At 39.8% G+C, this 14,166-nt stretch overlaps 2 protein-coding genes across 4 annotated transcripts in view; both read left to right on the forward strand.

The window, feature by feature from the left end:
• Positions 1-402: 402 nt before the first annotated feature.
• RAB11FIP1 (RAB11 family interacting protein 1) lies at positions 403-12,838 on the forward strand. 2 transcript variants are annotated; one of them, XM_085304182.1, is made up of 5 exons: positions 403-1,634; positions 2,088-2,889; positions 3,930-6,269; positions 7,502-7,607; positions 9,626-12,838. In XM_085304182.1, exons 1-5 carry the CDS (start codon positions 1,262-1,264, stop codon positions 9,842-9,844), a joined length of 3,840 nt encoding a protein of 1,279 aa, XP_085160308.1. In that variant the 5' UTR covers positions 403-1,261; the 3' UTR covers positions 9,845-12,838. The 2 variants fall into 2 exon arrangements, with proteins under 2 accessions (XP_085160308.1, XP_085160309.1); XM_085304183.1 differs by having other exon boundaries at positions 2,091-2,889.
• Positions 12,839-13,091: 253 nt separating this feature from the next.
• BRF2 (BRF2 general transcription factor IIIB subunit) overlaps positions 13,092-14,166 on the forward strand; it is a 5,354-nt gene continuing 4,279 nt past the window's right edge. The window contains exons 1-2 of one of the 2 annotated variants that reach the window (XM_085304185.1): positions 13,092-13,372; positions 13,693-13,844. In XM_085304185.1, the coding sequence (XP_085160311.1) occupies positions 13,808-13,844 (37 nt within the window). In that variant the 5' untranslated portion in view covers positions 13,092-13,372; positions 13,693-13,807. Of the gene's footprint in view, positions 13,373-13,594; positions 13,845-14,166 lie in introns of those variants that run through there. The other variant, XM_085304186.1, reaches the window with a different exon arrangement.

A 14,166-nucleotide genomic window follows, 5' to 3' on the forward strand; every position in this document is an offset into this window, starting at 1 on the left:
CATAACAATGTGACATCTTCTTATGAAATCTGTTCCCTTCTAATAATGCCCAGTGCTGTTGTCTTGTGACTTCTGAATATGTAACTGTAGTGTGAACGTACTCATTTTCCTTTATTGTGTTTCTCTGTAGCAGATTTTTTGAATTGTCTTCATGGAACCTTAACTTAATGCTCATTTGCTTGAATTTACTCCTGAAGTAAATTGCCTTTTCCTATTTGCTTTCATTGCTTCCATTATACCTTGAAAGCATTGAAGTGCAAATTTGATGGTTAGGTAGATTAGCCTACTATGATTCCTTTATTGTAATTTACTGGCTGCTGTGGGAGGAAAAAGCCAGTATTTTCTGAGCTGCCTTTCCTATCAGTTCTGTGGAGTCAGGAAATCTGCAGCTCCTAGCACGAGACAAAAAAAAAAAAAGCTGGTATGTACTGTGGATAACTTTTTTCCCCTTGCGCTAATGTGGTTTGAATGTTATTAAGTAGGACATGCGGAATGGCAATTGAGTAAGTATAATAGCCACATGCGGAGAGTGTTCTAACAGTTCAGATACTGTCAGTGCTTTACCATTTGCTCTGTATTAATRTTCTGAAACTGCATTTCAGAAATTGGTAAGGTTCTGTCAGTAATTAATATTGTTTCTGATGCTAGGCAATTATTAGTTCATTAAGGTAAATGAAAAGCCCCAGAAGTTCCATAATATGTTTTGGTTCTCATTCTGTTGATTAGGGGTTCTATAGCTTAAGAAACATTATGATAGYAACTGAAAAGAAATTGGAATGAAAGGTATGAGGGTGTGGCATACGCATTCAAGCTTTCTAATACCAGTGTCAGTTCTCTGAGGCCGCTTCTTAAATACCCACTTCAAATTCTTAACCTCTGAGTTTTGAGAAGGCAGGCAAGAGTGTAGGAAAAGTGGTTTAGCTGAAGTATGTGAATTCCATGTTGTGTGTCTCTCTTAACTCTTCRTGGTTTACATTTAAAAACAAATTTCACTAATAACTTTATGATGAGAAACTGTTTTCTTTGGCATCCATGATCATATGATTATGACATTTGTAAGATTTAAGATTTTTATTTTTCTATACTGTAGGCTTATTCCATTCTTAAAATGTAAATATCATCTGTTGTTCAAAATTATTTGCACTTATCAAGAATTTGTTTATGTACTAAAYCTTTTTGTTTTTAAAGGTGGTATAAGCTTCATTCCAAACCAGGGAAAAAGGAAAAAGAGAGAGGAGAGATTGAAGTGGATATCCAGTTTATGAGGAGCAACATGACAGCCAGTATGTTTGATTTATCCATGAAAGACAAGTCTCGCTCTGCGTTTGGCAAGCTCAAAGACAAGCTGAAAGGAAAGAGGAGCAGTGGGCTTTCTGACACGGCATCAGCAATCATTCCAAGCACAAGTCACTCCCCAGCTGACAGCGAAGATGAGTCAGTTGAGAAGGAAAAGAAGAAATCGAAGTTCAAAACGCTGTTTTCCAAACCTGGTCTGCAAAAGACTTCTATTTCCCAATCCATGTCAGTCTTACCTACACATCAGCCTGTAACTGAGAAAGTTAGGCTTAGACCTAGTGATTTTCAATCAAGATGGGATGATGATGACGAATCTGAGACATCTCCAACTTCAGACAGTGAGTATTTGCACTTGTTGCACTGATGAAGTGCAAGCCCTTTTCCCAAAGCTTTGCTTGCAGTTTTCACACTTTCTAAGATATTAGTTAGATTATTCTAAATGAACGAATCAGTAATAAGTCTCTTTTGTCCAAAGCAGTGGGTACGTATGTAAGCAGTTAGACATTCACAGCTTAAATTACATGTAGGGCTGCATGAGCAATGTYTGCACACGTTGTTAGTGCAGTTTCAGTGCAGTGTTTTTAGTTACCTRAAAGGTACGGGTGAGATCCAATACACTGAGGGTTTCTGGGAATAAGAGACCCAAAAGATCTTGAAGTTTCTGGAACAGCCAGACTCTTGTGATGCTTCTCTTGTGAGCACTTAGTGAGTTGTGAAGTGCTGAGAATGTGGTAATGAATGTCAGAGCAAGGGATGTTCTTTTGTCTTGAATGGCTTTTTTTTTTTTCCAGAAGGCTTCAGAAACACCCTTGAAGAGAAGTCATCTCCCTCTCCTGTATCTAAATTTCATAAAATAGCAAATTTGGACAGTAGACAACTAAACCAAATAAACATTAGCAATACCAAGAAAGAAGGTCTCTCTCTATTTGGTGGCCTTAAATCCAAAAGTGATCCTATTTCCAAGTCTAGTTTGTGTATCAATGGCAGTCATGTTTACATGGAAGAGAATATGCCTAAGGACAATACTCCAGCTTCTTCCCCATCCCCTCACAACTTCAGGAAGAAGCAGCTCTTTGCTTCAGAAGAGAACCTGTCTTCCAAATTTGCTAAAGGACCTGAAGAGACAGGAAGAACATCTCCTAGTGGTATTTTGTCTGGGTCTGCRTCACTGGACACTTTTAAATCTATGACTTTACCATCATATAAATTGCTTAGCAGTGAAGATTATATGGAGACTAATGTTCCTCTGACAGTTGATATTACTAAAGAGAACAAAAAAATAGACCACAAAAAGTCTGCCTTATTCTCTCTGGTCACAGGGAGAAAGGAAACAGTGAAAAACAATGATGTTGAAAGTATTCCAGATAGGTCTTTGAAGGAGGAAGAAAGCAAAGTTTCAGAAGAGAAAAGTGAAGAAGAGACCAAACATCTTGAAATTCCAGCAGATTTAAGCAAAGGAAATCCTTYTGAAAATAGTAATGAAGAAGAAACCTTCAAAAATAAGCAACCACTCAACCCTTTTGAAGAAGACCGGAAACCCGAAAAAGCTGCAGCATCGGCAAAGACGACACAGACTAAAGCTGTCAAACCCAGGTCAGTTTTGTTTGTTTCAGCTGTTGATAAAAATAGCTAAGTACAGAAGTCATACGCTTTAACTAGACTGCTTTCGATCAAGGAAAAGCTTCTGAAGTTGTTATCCTGTGTGCCATAGAGATGTTTTATTCTGTAGGGTATTCTGTTTTTTTTGTGCTAGACATTGGATGCATTGATAGCAGTTAGTAATTTGAGTTCTGTCTAGATATGAATAAGAGGTTGACATAGCAACATGCCTCATAGGTGATGATGAAGTAACAGTTCTCTGCAAGTGCAAATATCTTTTTCAGATATTACAGAGGTAACWTTTCTGGCTGTATCTTTTGCAAAAACTAACATTCTACCTAAGCTATGTGGTTTGAAATATACCCAGGACCTGAAATACCAGTTCTAACATCTCTATTTTTTTCTTCTGTGCTATGGTTTTCAAAATAGTTAATCTTGAAGCCATTCTGCTTTTGACATTGTTCACAGCAACGTGAAATCCATTTCTGTGAATTTACACACAAAGGCTTTTTCGAAAATTCTGCTCTTGTGTTCTTTATATGTATCTGTGTGTGTGTATGTATATGTGTATATGTGTATATATGTGTGTGTGATCTCACATGTGTATATCCTGCATATATATATGTGTGTGTATATATATACACATATATATGTAAGAACAAATGTCCTACTAATAAAACTGTGTATTGTATCTGTCTTTAACATCCTGTTCTCAGTGCTTCTCATGTTTAAATGCCTTTCATGTGTGTCTTACTAATGAAACTGCTTGGAATGCAAAAGATGAGATAGATCACTGTTGTCTGCTTTTAAGCAACTAATTGTTCAAAGTCTGTAGCAGCAGTGTTCTGACATTTATCTAGTATAATATAAGCAATCATTTAAATATCATTGAGTCTATTAGATAGGTTCTTCATGCCTCTTGCAGACTAATTCGTCTCCAGTGTGTTAGGAATCAGAGTCTGGTGCTAAAGCTTGTCTGTTCCTGCCTCGTGTTGATCTGCAAGTGACATGCAAGTTTTTTGTCCCTTTTGCAGACTGGGCGTGTCTTCAGAGGAGGAAACCAAAGCCACACTTCCTATTTTTGCACCTGATTCCCCTCCTTTCCTTTCTGTACACCATATCAGTAGTGACAATAATCCTTTTATTTCTAAAACGAGACAAAAAGTTGAAGTGCCAGACTCTGAAAACATTGCTAGTTTCTCTGCACCTCTTCCTCCTTCTCTTCCTTCTGCTGCAAAGCTTTTGAATAGCAAGAACCCCTTTATTTCAACATGGGACAAAGAATCCAAAGCACTAGATTCTGAAAGCATTGCCAATTTCTCTTTATCTCATCATCTTGCAGCTTCTGTTTCTGAAACATCTCTTTCTGTGCAAATCTCTAGTAATGATAATAATCCTTTTACTTCTAAATGGGGACAGGGCTCACAGGGTCAGGATTTTGAAAGCTCTAATGCTTGCCCTTCCTTGGATCGCTCTGGTCCMTCTGAACCTTGTCATCATTCTGACTGTCATTTTAATGAGAGTAACCCCTTTGTATGCAAGCTGGGGTTTGAACTAGATGCACCAGGTCTCAAAACTGTTGCTGGTTCTTCTCCTTTCTTGATTCCTTGTGAGGAAGACTGTTCCTCAATAGGAAACACTGGTAATCTGAAACACTCTCTTCATATGGCTTCAGGGAGCTCTTCAAATGTGGCTGTAACTAGTAATTTAAATACTGTATCAAACTCTCCAGACACTCTTTCTGACAACCCTGACTTGGCTTCAAAGAAACAATGTGATTCACCAAAGGTTCAGGTAGAGACATCTTTAAAAAGAAGCCAGTTAAGCAATAGGAAATCTGTGACCTTTCTCTCTGAAGAATTGGAAGGTATTACATCAGGTGATGAGGATTTGGATGAGCAGCAATGTGCAAAACAGCCCTCTGATTTCTGTGAAATGTTATTCACAGATTTAGATGTAACAGGAGAGAGAGCAGAGTTTGCCCACAAACTAGAAAGAGAGTGCAACCCATCTTCAAAACTCCCTAGTGACAGCSTAATTTCCACTCAGAGCAAGGAGATCTCTGTTCAGGGTGATGTGGAAATAGGCAGTACAAGCACTGAAACTTGCATGAAGGATGCCGAACACCTTGCATCTCTTTCTCAGTGTAATGATAACCTCTTACCAGAGAATGATGCTGAACAGCTATCTTCTGCTAAGAGCAAGCTAAAGGAGAATCAGGAAATCTTTAGTGAAAAGAGAACAGAAGAATGTAAACTCATGTTAGAGATTGAAGCAATTCCTTCTGGTAAAAATAACTCCTTGTCACAAGTAGGACCTACCAAACCAACCTTCAGAGTTTGTACACTGCCCTCTCAGGAAGCTGATGCAGGAAGGGCTGACAGTGAGGCTAGTTCTGTGTTTGTCACACCAAAACCAGCACCACCACTGTCTTTATCGCTGAAGACATGCATGCCAGTTTCTCAGACTGGTGAGTTAAGTGGTGCTGTGCTTTCTTCAGATGATGATGTAAAATCTGCTTCTGGGCTTCCATTACATAATGAGAAACCCTCAAGTGCTTATGAATACCCCTACAGAAATGATTCATTAAAAACTGTCACTCCAACRATAAATCTTAGAGATGATAGCAGTAATAGGCATTTAAAATATGAAGATGATGATTTATTTGATACTCTTGCAAATCTGAAGTCTGCCATTCCAGTTGCTGGAGACCATGGTTTGACATTGGCTAGTCTTCCAGTTATTCTAGAGGGAGGCTCTGATGATGAACTGCTGGAAGACTGTCAAGAGGACCATAATGTTACTGCAGATGATAAAAACACCTTGGAGGCTGGAAAGCACACTATAGATATAAGGCCTTTGAGTGAAGAACTGAAAGAGCATTCAGATAACAGTTCTCCTGCAAACAGTGTACCTCTGTCTGCTCAGGAAGGAGGAAGTGTCCCTGATGCTTGTAATTCTAGCAAACTACCTGTGTTACCTGCAAGAGTACACGTTTGCAGTGTAAATAATAAGATAGCTGACTTAGACGTAGGTGTGACATCGCATTCCAGTGAGTGTAATAGTCATTTTGAGAGACAAGAACTAAAAATAGATACTGGTGTTGAAGAGAGTGCAGAGCGTGATTTCCTTGAGCCTTCTGCTTCTTCTTTCTCTGTGTCTAGTTCTTCCCAACCTTATTCTTCCTTTCACTCCCACCCATCTCACACTCAAAGTACTAGAGCAGAATCTTCGAAAAAGCCAACAGCAGAGGGCTTCGCTGATAAGGCAGAAAATTCTGGCAAGAAGAAACTTCTTCAGGCATGGATTTCACCCTCTGAAACATATCCTAACCAAACTCAGCAGAGTGGTGAAACCATGTCTTCTAAGCACAGGTGAGAGAATATCRGAAATGCATAGAAATATTTTAATGCTGGTTTGTGAGTCTTGCTTTTCCTTCCTGTGAGCATGGATCTGTCTTTTTAGCTGCAGAAATTTATTGGTTTTTGCAGTGATATGACATTATATAATCTTAACTTCCACTGACCTGTGGATTTGTTGGGGCCTGCATCCTATTATGCTAATGTAGGATCATCACTGTAACTTAATGAATGACACCAGGTAAATCTGTCTGTCTACTCAGTACTGAGAGCCCTTGTAGGGCCTTGCTGTTCRTAACAGCACTACCTCTTATGAGTTCTGGCTGTTAAGGAAACTCAGTTACAGGTCATGTATAGGGTTATTCAAACAAATTAGGTTAAAGAGACTGGAGTTGTCAGTATTTCAGAATTAAAAAAAATGGTCACAGGTAGCCTTATAAACAGGGATGCTTGCTTTCATAGGAGAACTGAGCTCCTGAGCCTTAAAGTAAATTGCAGTGAACTTACTAGCAGCTAAAAGATTTAGCTCCTTTAAAAAGTGTGGTTGCTTTTTTTTGGAGCTGTCTGCAGCTCCTTCTGCCTGTTGGGGTACTGTTGTCTGAGGAAAAGTGCTGTTAACCTTAACTCTCAGTACTTGTATCTGCTAAACTCCATTGAGAGTATAGAATGATTCTGACTAGGTGTTTGCTGAGATACAGATAAAATAATTTTCCTACCTGTTAGAATTAGCAATATAAATCCTTCTTGAACATATGAAGATGGCACATTTGACTAGGCTCTTTTAGTAGTTTATAGCACAAGTTCAGTTCATGTAAGATAATTCATGTTTGCCCCAGGACTGTAGAAGTATTTGATATTTTGCAAGAACCACAAATATGTTCTTGTTAAGAACAAGCTTAAACATTAAAAGACCAAAGTAACTGCTCCTGTGTACTGCCTTCTCATGAAGACTGACCTTGCTTTTCTTTTGTAACATGCTATTCAGGATGTATTTCCCGTGTTACTGCTTCTTTATCTTGAATGCCTTAAGTCAATAAAAACAGTAGAAAGAACTGGAGTGTACCTATATAAAGCTTGCAATTTAGACAGAAATGCCTTATCTTCTTAAAGCTGTTTCTTTTATCGAGAGAGAGAATGATAGGAATTTCCCCTAATTTATTGCTGTATTTGTTTTTAGTCTGAAGATCTGTATAATCTTGGTGTGACTTACACTGCCTAAATAGCGTGTGCCTTTTTTAACATTACAGACTTCAGCCTGTGAAGCCAATGAATGCCACAGCAAGCAAGTCTCAAACTAAAAACATGAATGTCATCAGCACTATGAATGAAAAGCTGCTTGAGATGAGCATAAAGGTATGGAAGAAAGTGGCAGTTTTTTAAACCGAAGCACTAAATTGAACAATTTGTGTTTTTGTAATAGTTTGTCTAGGCTCATTTCATGCCCTGTCTTTGGCCGAAAAAGAACAGTGGTCATGCTCAGACTGTGGGCAGTCCCTAGTGATGGGGACAGTTTTTTCTGCAAACTAATCTGTAACAGAATTGAAGCCTCTTAATTTTACAGGGAATTCTCAGTGGAGAGAATTGGGGGCCTCTTTTGATTCCCAGTAAATGAGCGGGCTGTGCATGAGATAGTTACAACAGGAGTGACAGATGACTTGAGAGCTTTGCTACCTCTTGAAGATAGGTCCTCTTTAAGGTGTGTAGGAGCTGCGTAATTTTTCAAAAATCTTTTTTGGAGATCCCAAATTAATCATCTTTTTGGACATGTCTGTCCCCAGAGCTTCTTTTCACCCTGAAATAAAATACGCAGCTCTTAAAGCTGAGAAGGCAGGAAAACTTAGCCTCAAGGTGGCTCTTGCCTTGAAATAAGTCAYGTTAATATCCTGTGCAGTTTGAGAGACCAGATGCATGTTATTAAAGCATGGTTGCATCCTAGAAGTGTAGCTGCGCAACTTGCATAGTTGCTTAGACTTAAAAGACTTTTTCCCCACAATCTTTATTCCAAAAGAGATCTTTAAAGTGAATAAACCTTTATTTGAAAAAGACGGTGGTTTCAGTTGCATCACGAGACTTGAGTCCCGGCTTAAAATCCGTATCGATCAGAACTGCACAGAAGCACCTCTGGGTCAGCAGAGGAAAAACACTGGGTTTCATGATTGTCTCTAAGGGTGACTGGGGATTTATGGGGAGGTAGTACCAAAATAGCTGTAGTGCCTCCTTCTGGCAAAAGTGGGAAAGAAGAAAATGCAAATTAAATATTAAACAATTTAAATTGGCCTTTTTTTGAAAACTTGTAACTGGTGATACTGCATTCAAAATTATACTTGATCTTGCAATCATGCAAGCCTGTTGTATGAGTACTCCCTGCAAAAGTATTGCCTAGGCTAACACTTTGTTTTTGCATCTCATAAAGTAGGTTGACAAATTGGCCAAAACTGCTAAGTCTTTGTCAAGTTTGCTTAAAAATTGAAAGCAGACTTTTRACAGCAACTATGTCTTCTGTGTTTTTTTTTACAAAGAATTAAATCTGAAAGGGCTATTTGAGTGTTCCTTGCTAATTAACGTGAACTTGGCTTTCATAGYTATTTAAGCAATAGCTCTCCCTGTGCTTGTTGATTCAGAAAGTGCTTTAAAACATTTTTTGGTAGTTYGTGATGCATGGCTGTAATTATCATGCATCTTCAGTAAGCTAAAATGGACTTTTTTTACCTGGAGTAAACATGACATTCTTTCAACATAAACTGTAGCAAGGTGTTGAATTAAAAAACTGACATTATACAAAGATTTTCATGCTAAGAGTTTGGCTAGTTGCCTTCCACAGGGGCCATCTCATTCTGAGCCTACCTTCTGTTTTGAGACTTCTAAGCTCCTTAAATTGGGTTCCTCTGCCATAGCCAAGTAGTGTTTATTTACTCTTAGGGAACTGTTCTTCCCCCAAATATTTTGAAAAATGTRTTCTGCATTCTGGAAGTTTGTGAATGTGTAGTGTTCTGTATTAAAGTACTTGATGAGATTTGCTAATGGCCCAAAGGGTGCTTTGTAGTGGAAAGCTGGCCTGGCCTGCCAGTCTCTCCCTGTCATTGTTAGCACTTAAGTCATTGTGAAGCTTSGCTTTGGGCAGCCTGCTCTTCTTGAGCAGTAAAGCTGTAATGACCGTTCTGAAATGTCTTTTGCAAGGAACTTTTAATAAGACAGGAAGCACAGGAATACCTTTGAAAAGTAATTGTGTTTCTACAAATGCCACGTGTGAAAATGTTCGTTGTGCTTTTTTTTAAAAAAAAAAAAAAAAACTCAGCCAGCAAGGTGCGTGCTATTGTTAGCTGGAAATGCCTGTGTATCTACAGTGACCCTATTTATCTTCTCTCTTGAAGAAATATGATCCTTCAGATCCTGGCTATGCTTATGCTCAGTTAACATATGATGAGCTGATCCAGCTGGTCTTGAAACAGAAGGATACAATTATCAAGAAAGAACACCAGGTGCGTGAGCTTGAAGACTACATTGATAACTTGCTTGTCAGGGTCATGGAAGAAACACCAAACATTCTTCGTGTTTCCACCTCTGGAAATAAAAAAGCTGGAAAGATATAAGAGTTCTCTGAACTTTGAACAAAAGACTGAATTCCTGCCAGTGGAGTTTGATTAATAAGGAAGTGAAGTAGGTGGGACTGGTGTGCTGCCCACAGGAAATGACATTTTTCCTGTTTCTGACTTGAGCAACTATCAGATTGATTTGTAGTTGCATCAGGTCTTATATATGGAGTCCAGAAATGGAGTCAACTTCTCGTATTTATTTTTTGGTATCTCTTTGTTATTGGGGAAGATTTGTTAAGGAATCTAATCCACAGGCTGATCATGATGTCAGGAATGAAGGGTTTTTTGATAAGCTTTGCCTGCCAGCAAGGCACTGATGATCCTTTATGAAGATTTTTTTTTCATGGTTCTGTTTCTTAGCAACTTTGACAGATCAATTACTCTTTTTTTTTTCACACTGTAAGTTGTAGTGCAATATAAAACCTTGTACAGTAGAGCTTGAGGGTTTGCTTTGCTTTGAATAACTACACTGGAGAAATCCAAAAGTTATGCTTCAGAATAAGGCTGCTTGAGTGTATTTTAAAACTATTTAATGCCCTAACAATTGAGTGCAAGTTAACTCTTAGTTTGGAAAGGAAGAAACGAAGGCAAATTACTGACATAAATATTGTTTCAAGGGTGTTTTCCAAGAAATATAAGTAACTTTGGGCCAAAGGTGTAGTAAATTAGAAGCTGTTCTTTCATAGTCATCAAACAACCTAACAACCTGATTTGAAGGTTGTTAAACAAGGGAGGCAAAGGTACATCCAGTTCCTGTTCTGTATTCTGAAATAGGTATGGACTTTGCAGTATGTGTGTTTGGCCTGTGTCTCTTGCTGTATGACAGTTCTGTGACAATTATGATACTATACCATTGCAGTTTACTAATTCTAAATATTTTGGATTTTGGAACTGGGGCTTACCTTGGAACAGCTTTCAAAGGTGGTCAGTCTTGTAATACTTCCTTGCATACATTCCTTACACTTCTAAGAAAGGAACCAATTCGTTCTCCTTTTGGGATGGGAGTTAGAATGTTAACTCTCAAATCTGATTTGGTTTTCGCTGTGGTTTGAAATTCAGAATGAGATGAAGATTTTATGTAGCTGAAAGTGTGTTGGTTTTGGAAGACAATCAGATACTTCAATCTCCTTCCTTAATTTGTGGCCTGATTGCAGCTTCATAGAGGACAGGAACATTCTCTTTCCTGTTTCCTCAGACAGAAAGTAATGATATAATGCTGTCAAGCAGCTGCTACAGCAGACTTTTTCCAYGGAAAACTACACATGATTTTTTTTGTGGCAAGTTCTTGTCAATCATCATCAAATTAGATGCATCTTCACACCTCTTAGATTTATCAGGGTTGTGAGGGTGTGAGATGTAATAACAGGAAATGGTTTGGAAGRAAGTCAAAATACTGAAAGAATAGGTAGCAGAGAACAAAAACAAATGCTGTTACCTTCTGAAGTGGAAAGGGTTGATTAAGTCACTCTACATCTCCAAAGGGGTGAGTTTCTAACAGACATTCCTACAGCAAAGCACTTTAATGAGTGGTAAGACTGGCTGGATTGACTTGTTAGTAGTCTGCTTAATATTTTCATAAAACACTGGAAACTACTGGAAGCTTCTCAAATATTGTATTTTTGTAGTGAAGAGTAGTTTAATATATTTGCCTAGAGATATATATATTCTTTGGAAAATACAAAAAAAAATGCTGTTAGTTACATTTGTTACTGTAAACTGGCTGGTTACCAAAGTATGGCATAGTAGTTGAAGCTTTTCTGATGCAGCTCTCCTTCAGGGAAAGCTGGAGTTGAAATAAACCTATTGCTTTAAGCATTAAGAGTCTTCTAAGACTTCAAGTACTTAAGAGATGAATGCTGAACTTTTATTTGAACGGATGTCTTCAGTGAAGGGGTAGCTTTTTTTTTCCTTTTTTACAGTACCCTCTTCTATGAATGAAGGGTCTGAAATGCAGAAGTTTTTAGCAGCATCTTCAGCTCTTGGCTGGTGGTTTAAATTTTGAATGGTACTGGTTGGCRTTACTGAAAACTACTGCTGCTGCTTGTGCCTTGAAGCAGGGAGGAAGATGAACATTAATTTCAGTTTCCTCCTTGTGCCTCAGTGGATGTCTGGAAAGAAATGATTGCCTGTACCTCACTAATAAACCTGTCTTCTAGACTTTATTCCACAGCTTTCTGACTTTCTGGTTCAGAGAATCAGAGAAACCAGTAGTGCCTTTGAACAATAGCTTAAYGGTTTGAAATAAAAAATGGTATTACCAGTAGTCATAACTGGACACATGTTACGCAAAACTTAACTCTTGGTTTTTACTGGCCTTATTTTAAAATAATATGGGTACTACTTTGTCTTTGGCTGCTGAAATCATTGTGATAGTATGTATAATCCTTTGGGAGTAAGGACTTTTATGAAGCTTATACAGCTGATAACCTGCATTTCTGTTGGCAAGAGTGTGCATCTGGAAGTCACACACACACTCACACTCTATATGCTAATAATAATCTTGAAGATGAAGCCTTAAAATTTAAAATGTCCTTTCTTGGTAGCCTTTTTGCCAGTTATGACTTTATCCAGTCACGTGAACTCCAAGTTCTGTGGCTTTTGCATCCTGGGTTGTTCTCTCCTGTGGTTACAGGCCTTAAGTCTCTCACTGAACAGCAGGAGTGCTGCTGCAAGGTAACAATCCTGTACAAGCTGCATCTTTACTTCAGTAGCTGTGAAAATGTTGCACAAATCTTTTACCTCAATCTTTTATTGGCAATATTATTTAAAGCCTTTCTGTGGCATAAGGGGTTTGGCATTTTATGTCCAACAAGGTGCTTAACCTTGTGAGTAATGACTTTGAGGCTTGAGAATTAAGTATATTGTTTTATTATTGAAGGATCTGAATGTATCTTTTACTGTTTATACTGTCTGCTTTTAGCCTGGGTACCTATGTGTTTTTAAATGATCTTTGGTTTTGTGGAACACTAAAATAAAAGTATCTTAAATCCAGTGTTCTGTTCACTTTGTTTTTTTTTTCATAGTGAATTCTGAACTAGTAGCTCTAGAAAGTGGAGAACACTGTATATAGAGATGCGGGGGAGATGGTTGGATGCTACTCAGTAGCAGCCTCTGGCTTGTCTTGTCTCTCTTGTAGCAGTTATTTCTATGCAGTTTTTTTCTGTGACTATTAAAGTAATCTGGTTTCTTGATAATTTCTCCTAACTGAAGTCTACGATGTGCATTTTCACTCTTCCTGCACGTGCTGCTGTCTCTTCACAGRCTCTTCTGGTGGCAGCATGTGGCCTGATGGTTTGACTTTAGAAAGCAGCTCAGGCTCACAAGTTATTTGGGCCTTGTGGGGGAGGGAGGATCTACTAGACTAGTGTCTTGGGYGAGTTTTGTGTGTATAAAAAGCAGGTTAAAAATACAGTGGTTGCATGTCGCTGACCTGTAAAATGCAACTGTAGTCCGTGGCGCTAAAAGAGGAGAACGTCACCCATTCCACGTGACAAGCCCTGCTGCCCGAAACTCCTCATCCTCCAGGTATTTTTGGTTTAGTTCCATCCCTGTAAGCAATCTCTGCAGGACGTTCACAGTAAACAGCTCATGGGGTGGGGAAACCTGCTTGGCGAGCTCAGCATCATGAGAATCAAGAGTTTCCATGAAGAGCAAAATGTGCAAAAGGTTTTCGGCCAGAGGCCTTGTTAAATCACCCTGGCAATAGCGCTGGTCCCTCAGACTCTAATTGTAATGGCCTTAAATTCTGGGCAGCAGATAAAAAGAATCACAGAGCCAGGCGGGAGAGTTAATCAGCCTTCCACTGTCTCGAGGACCTTTTAGCCTGAAACCTGTTTGTGCTGCAGGAGCCTGAAGTGCTGCCGTGCCCGTCCCCGCCGCGAGCGGACACGTGTCGATGGCTGGCGCCGCCGTCCGCAGGAAAGAATCGGCTTTCAAGTGCCTCGTCCTCCCTCGGCCCTGATGAGGCATTGTAGACRGCGCGGGGGCCGTGTCCTCGGTGATGGCCTGGGACAGACGAGCCGCGGCTGATTAGTCCGGGGCTGGGAAAGCTTTTACGGAATTTGCGGTTCCCCGGGAAGCGATGGAGCGCGTCGCTTGGTTGGACCTTTCCCCCCTCCACGGGGAGCGATGCCCGGAGGGGCTGGGGCGCCGGGAAGCTGCCCCGCGCGCTGCCCCCCTCTCCCGCGCCCTGCTCCGGGCGGCCGCGCGTAAAACCTCGGCTGCTGTGGCGCTCCGCGTGGGGGAAGCTTCCCCTTTCTCCGAGCCCCGGGGGCGGCGCTGCTTGGCTGCCGGGGCGCCTCGGAAGGGCCCGGCGCGGC

This window comes from Rhea americana, unplaced genomic scaffold (genome assembly GCF_003343005.1).
Source record: "Rhea americana isolate MKP2758 unplaced genomic scaffold, rheAme1 scaffold_204, whole genome shotgun sequence".
Taxonomy (NCBI): Eukaryota; Metazoa; Chordata; class Aves; order Rheiformes; family Rheidae; genus Rhea; species Rhea americana.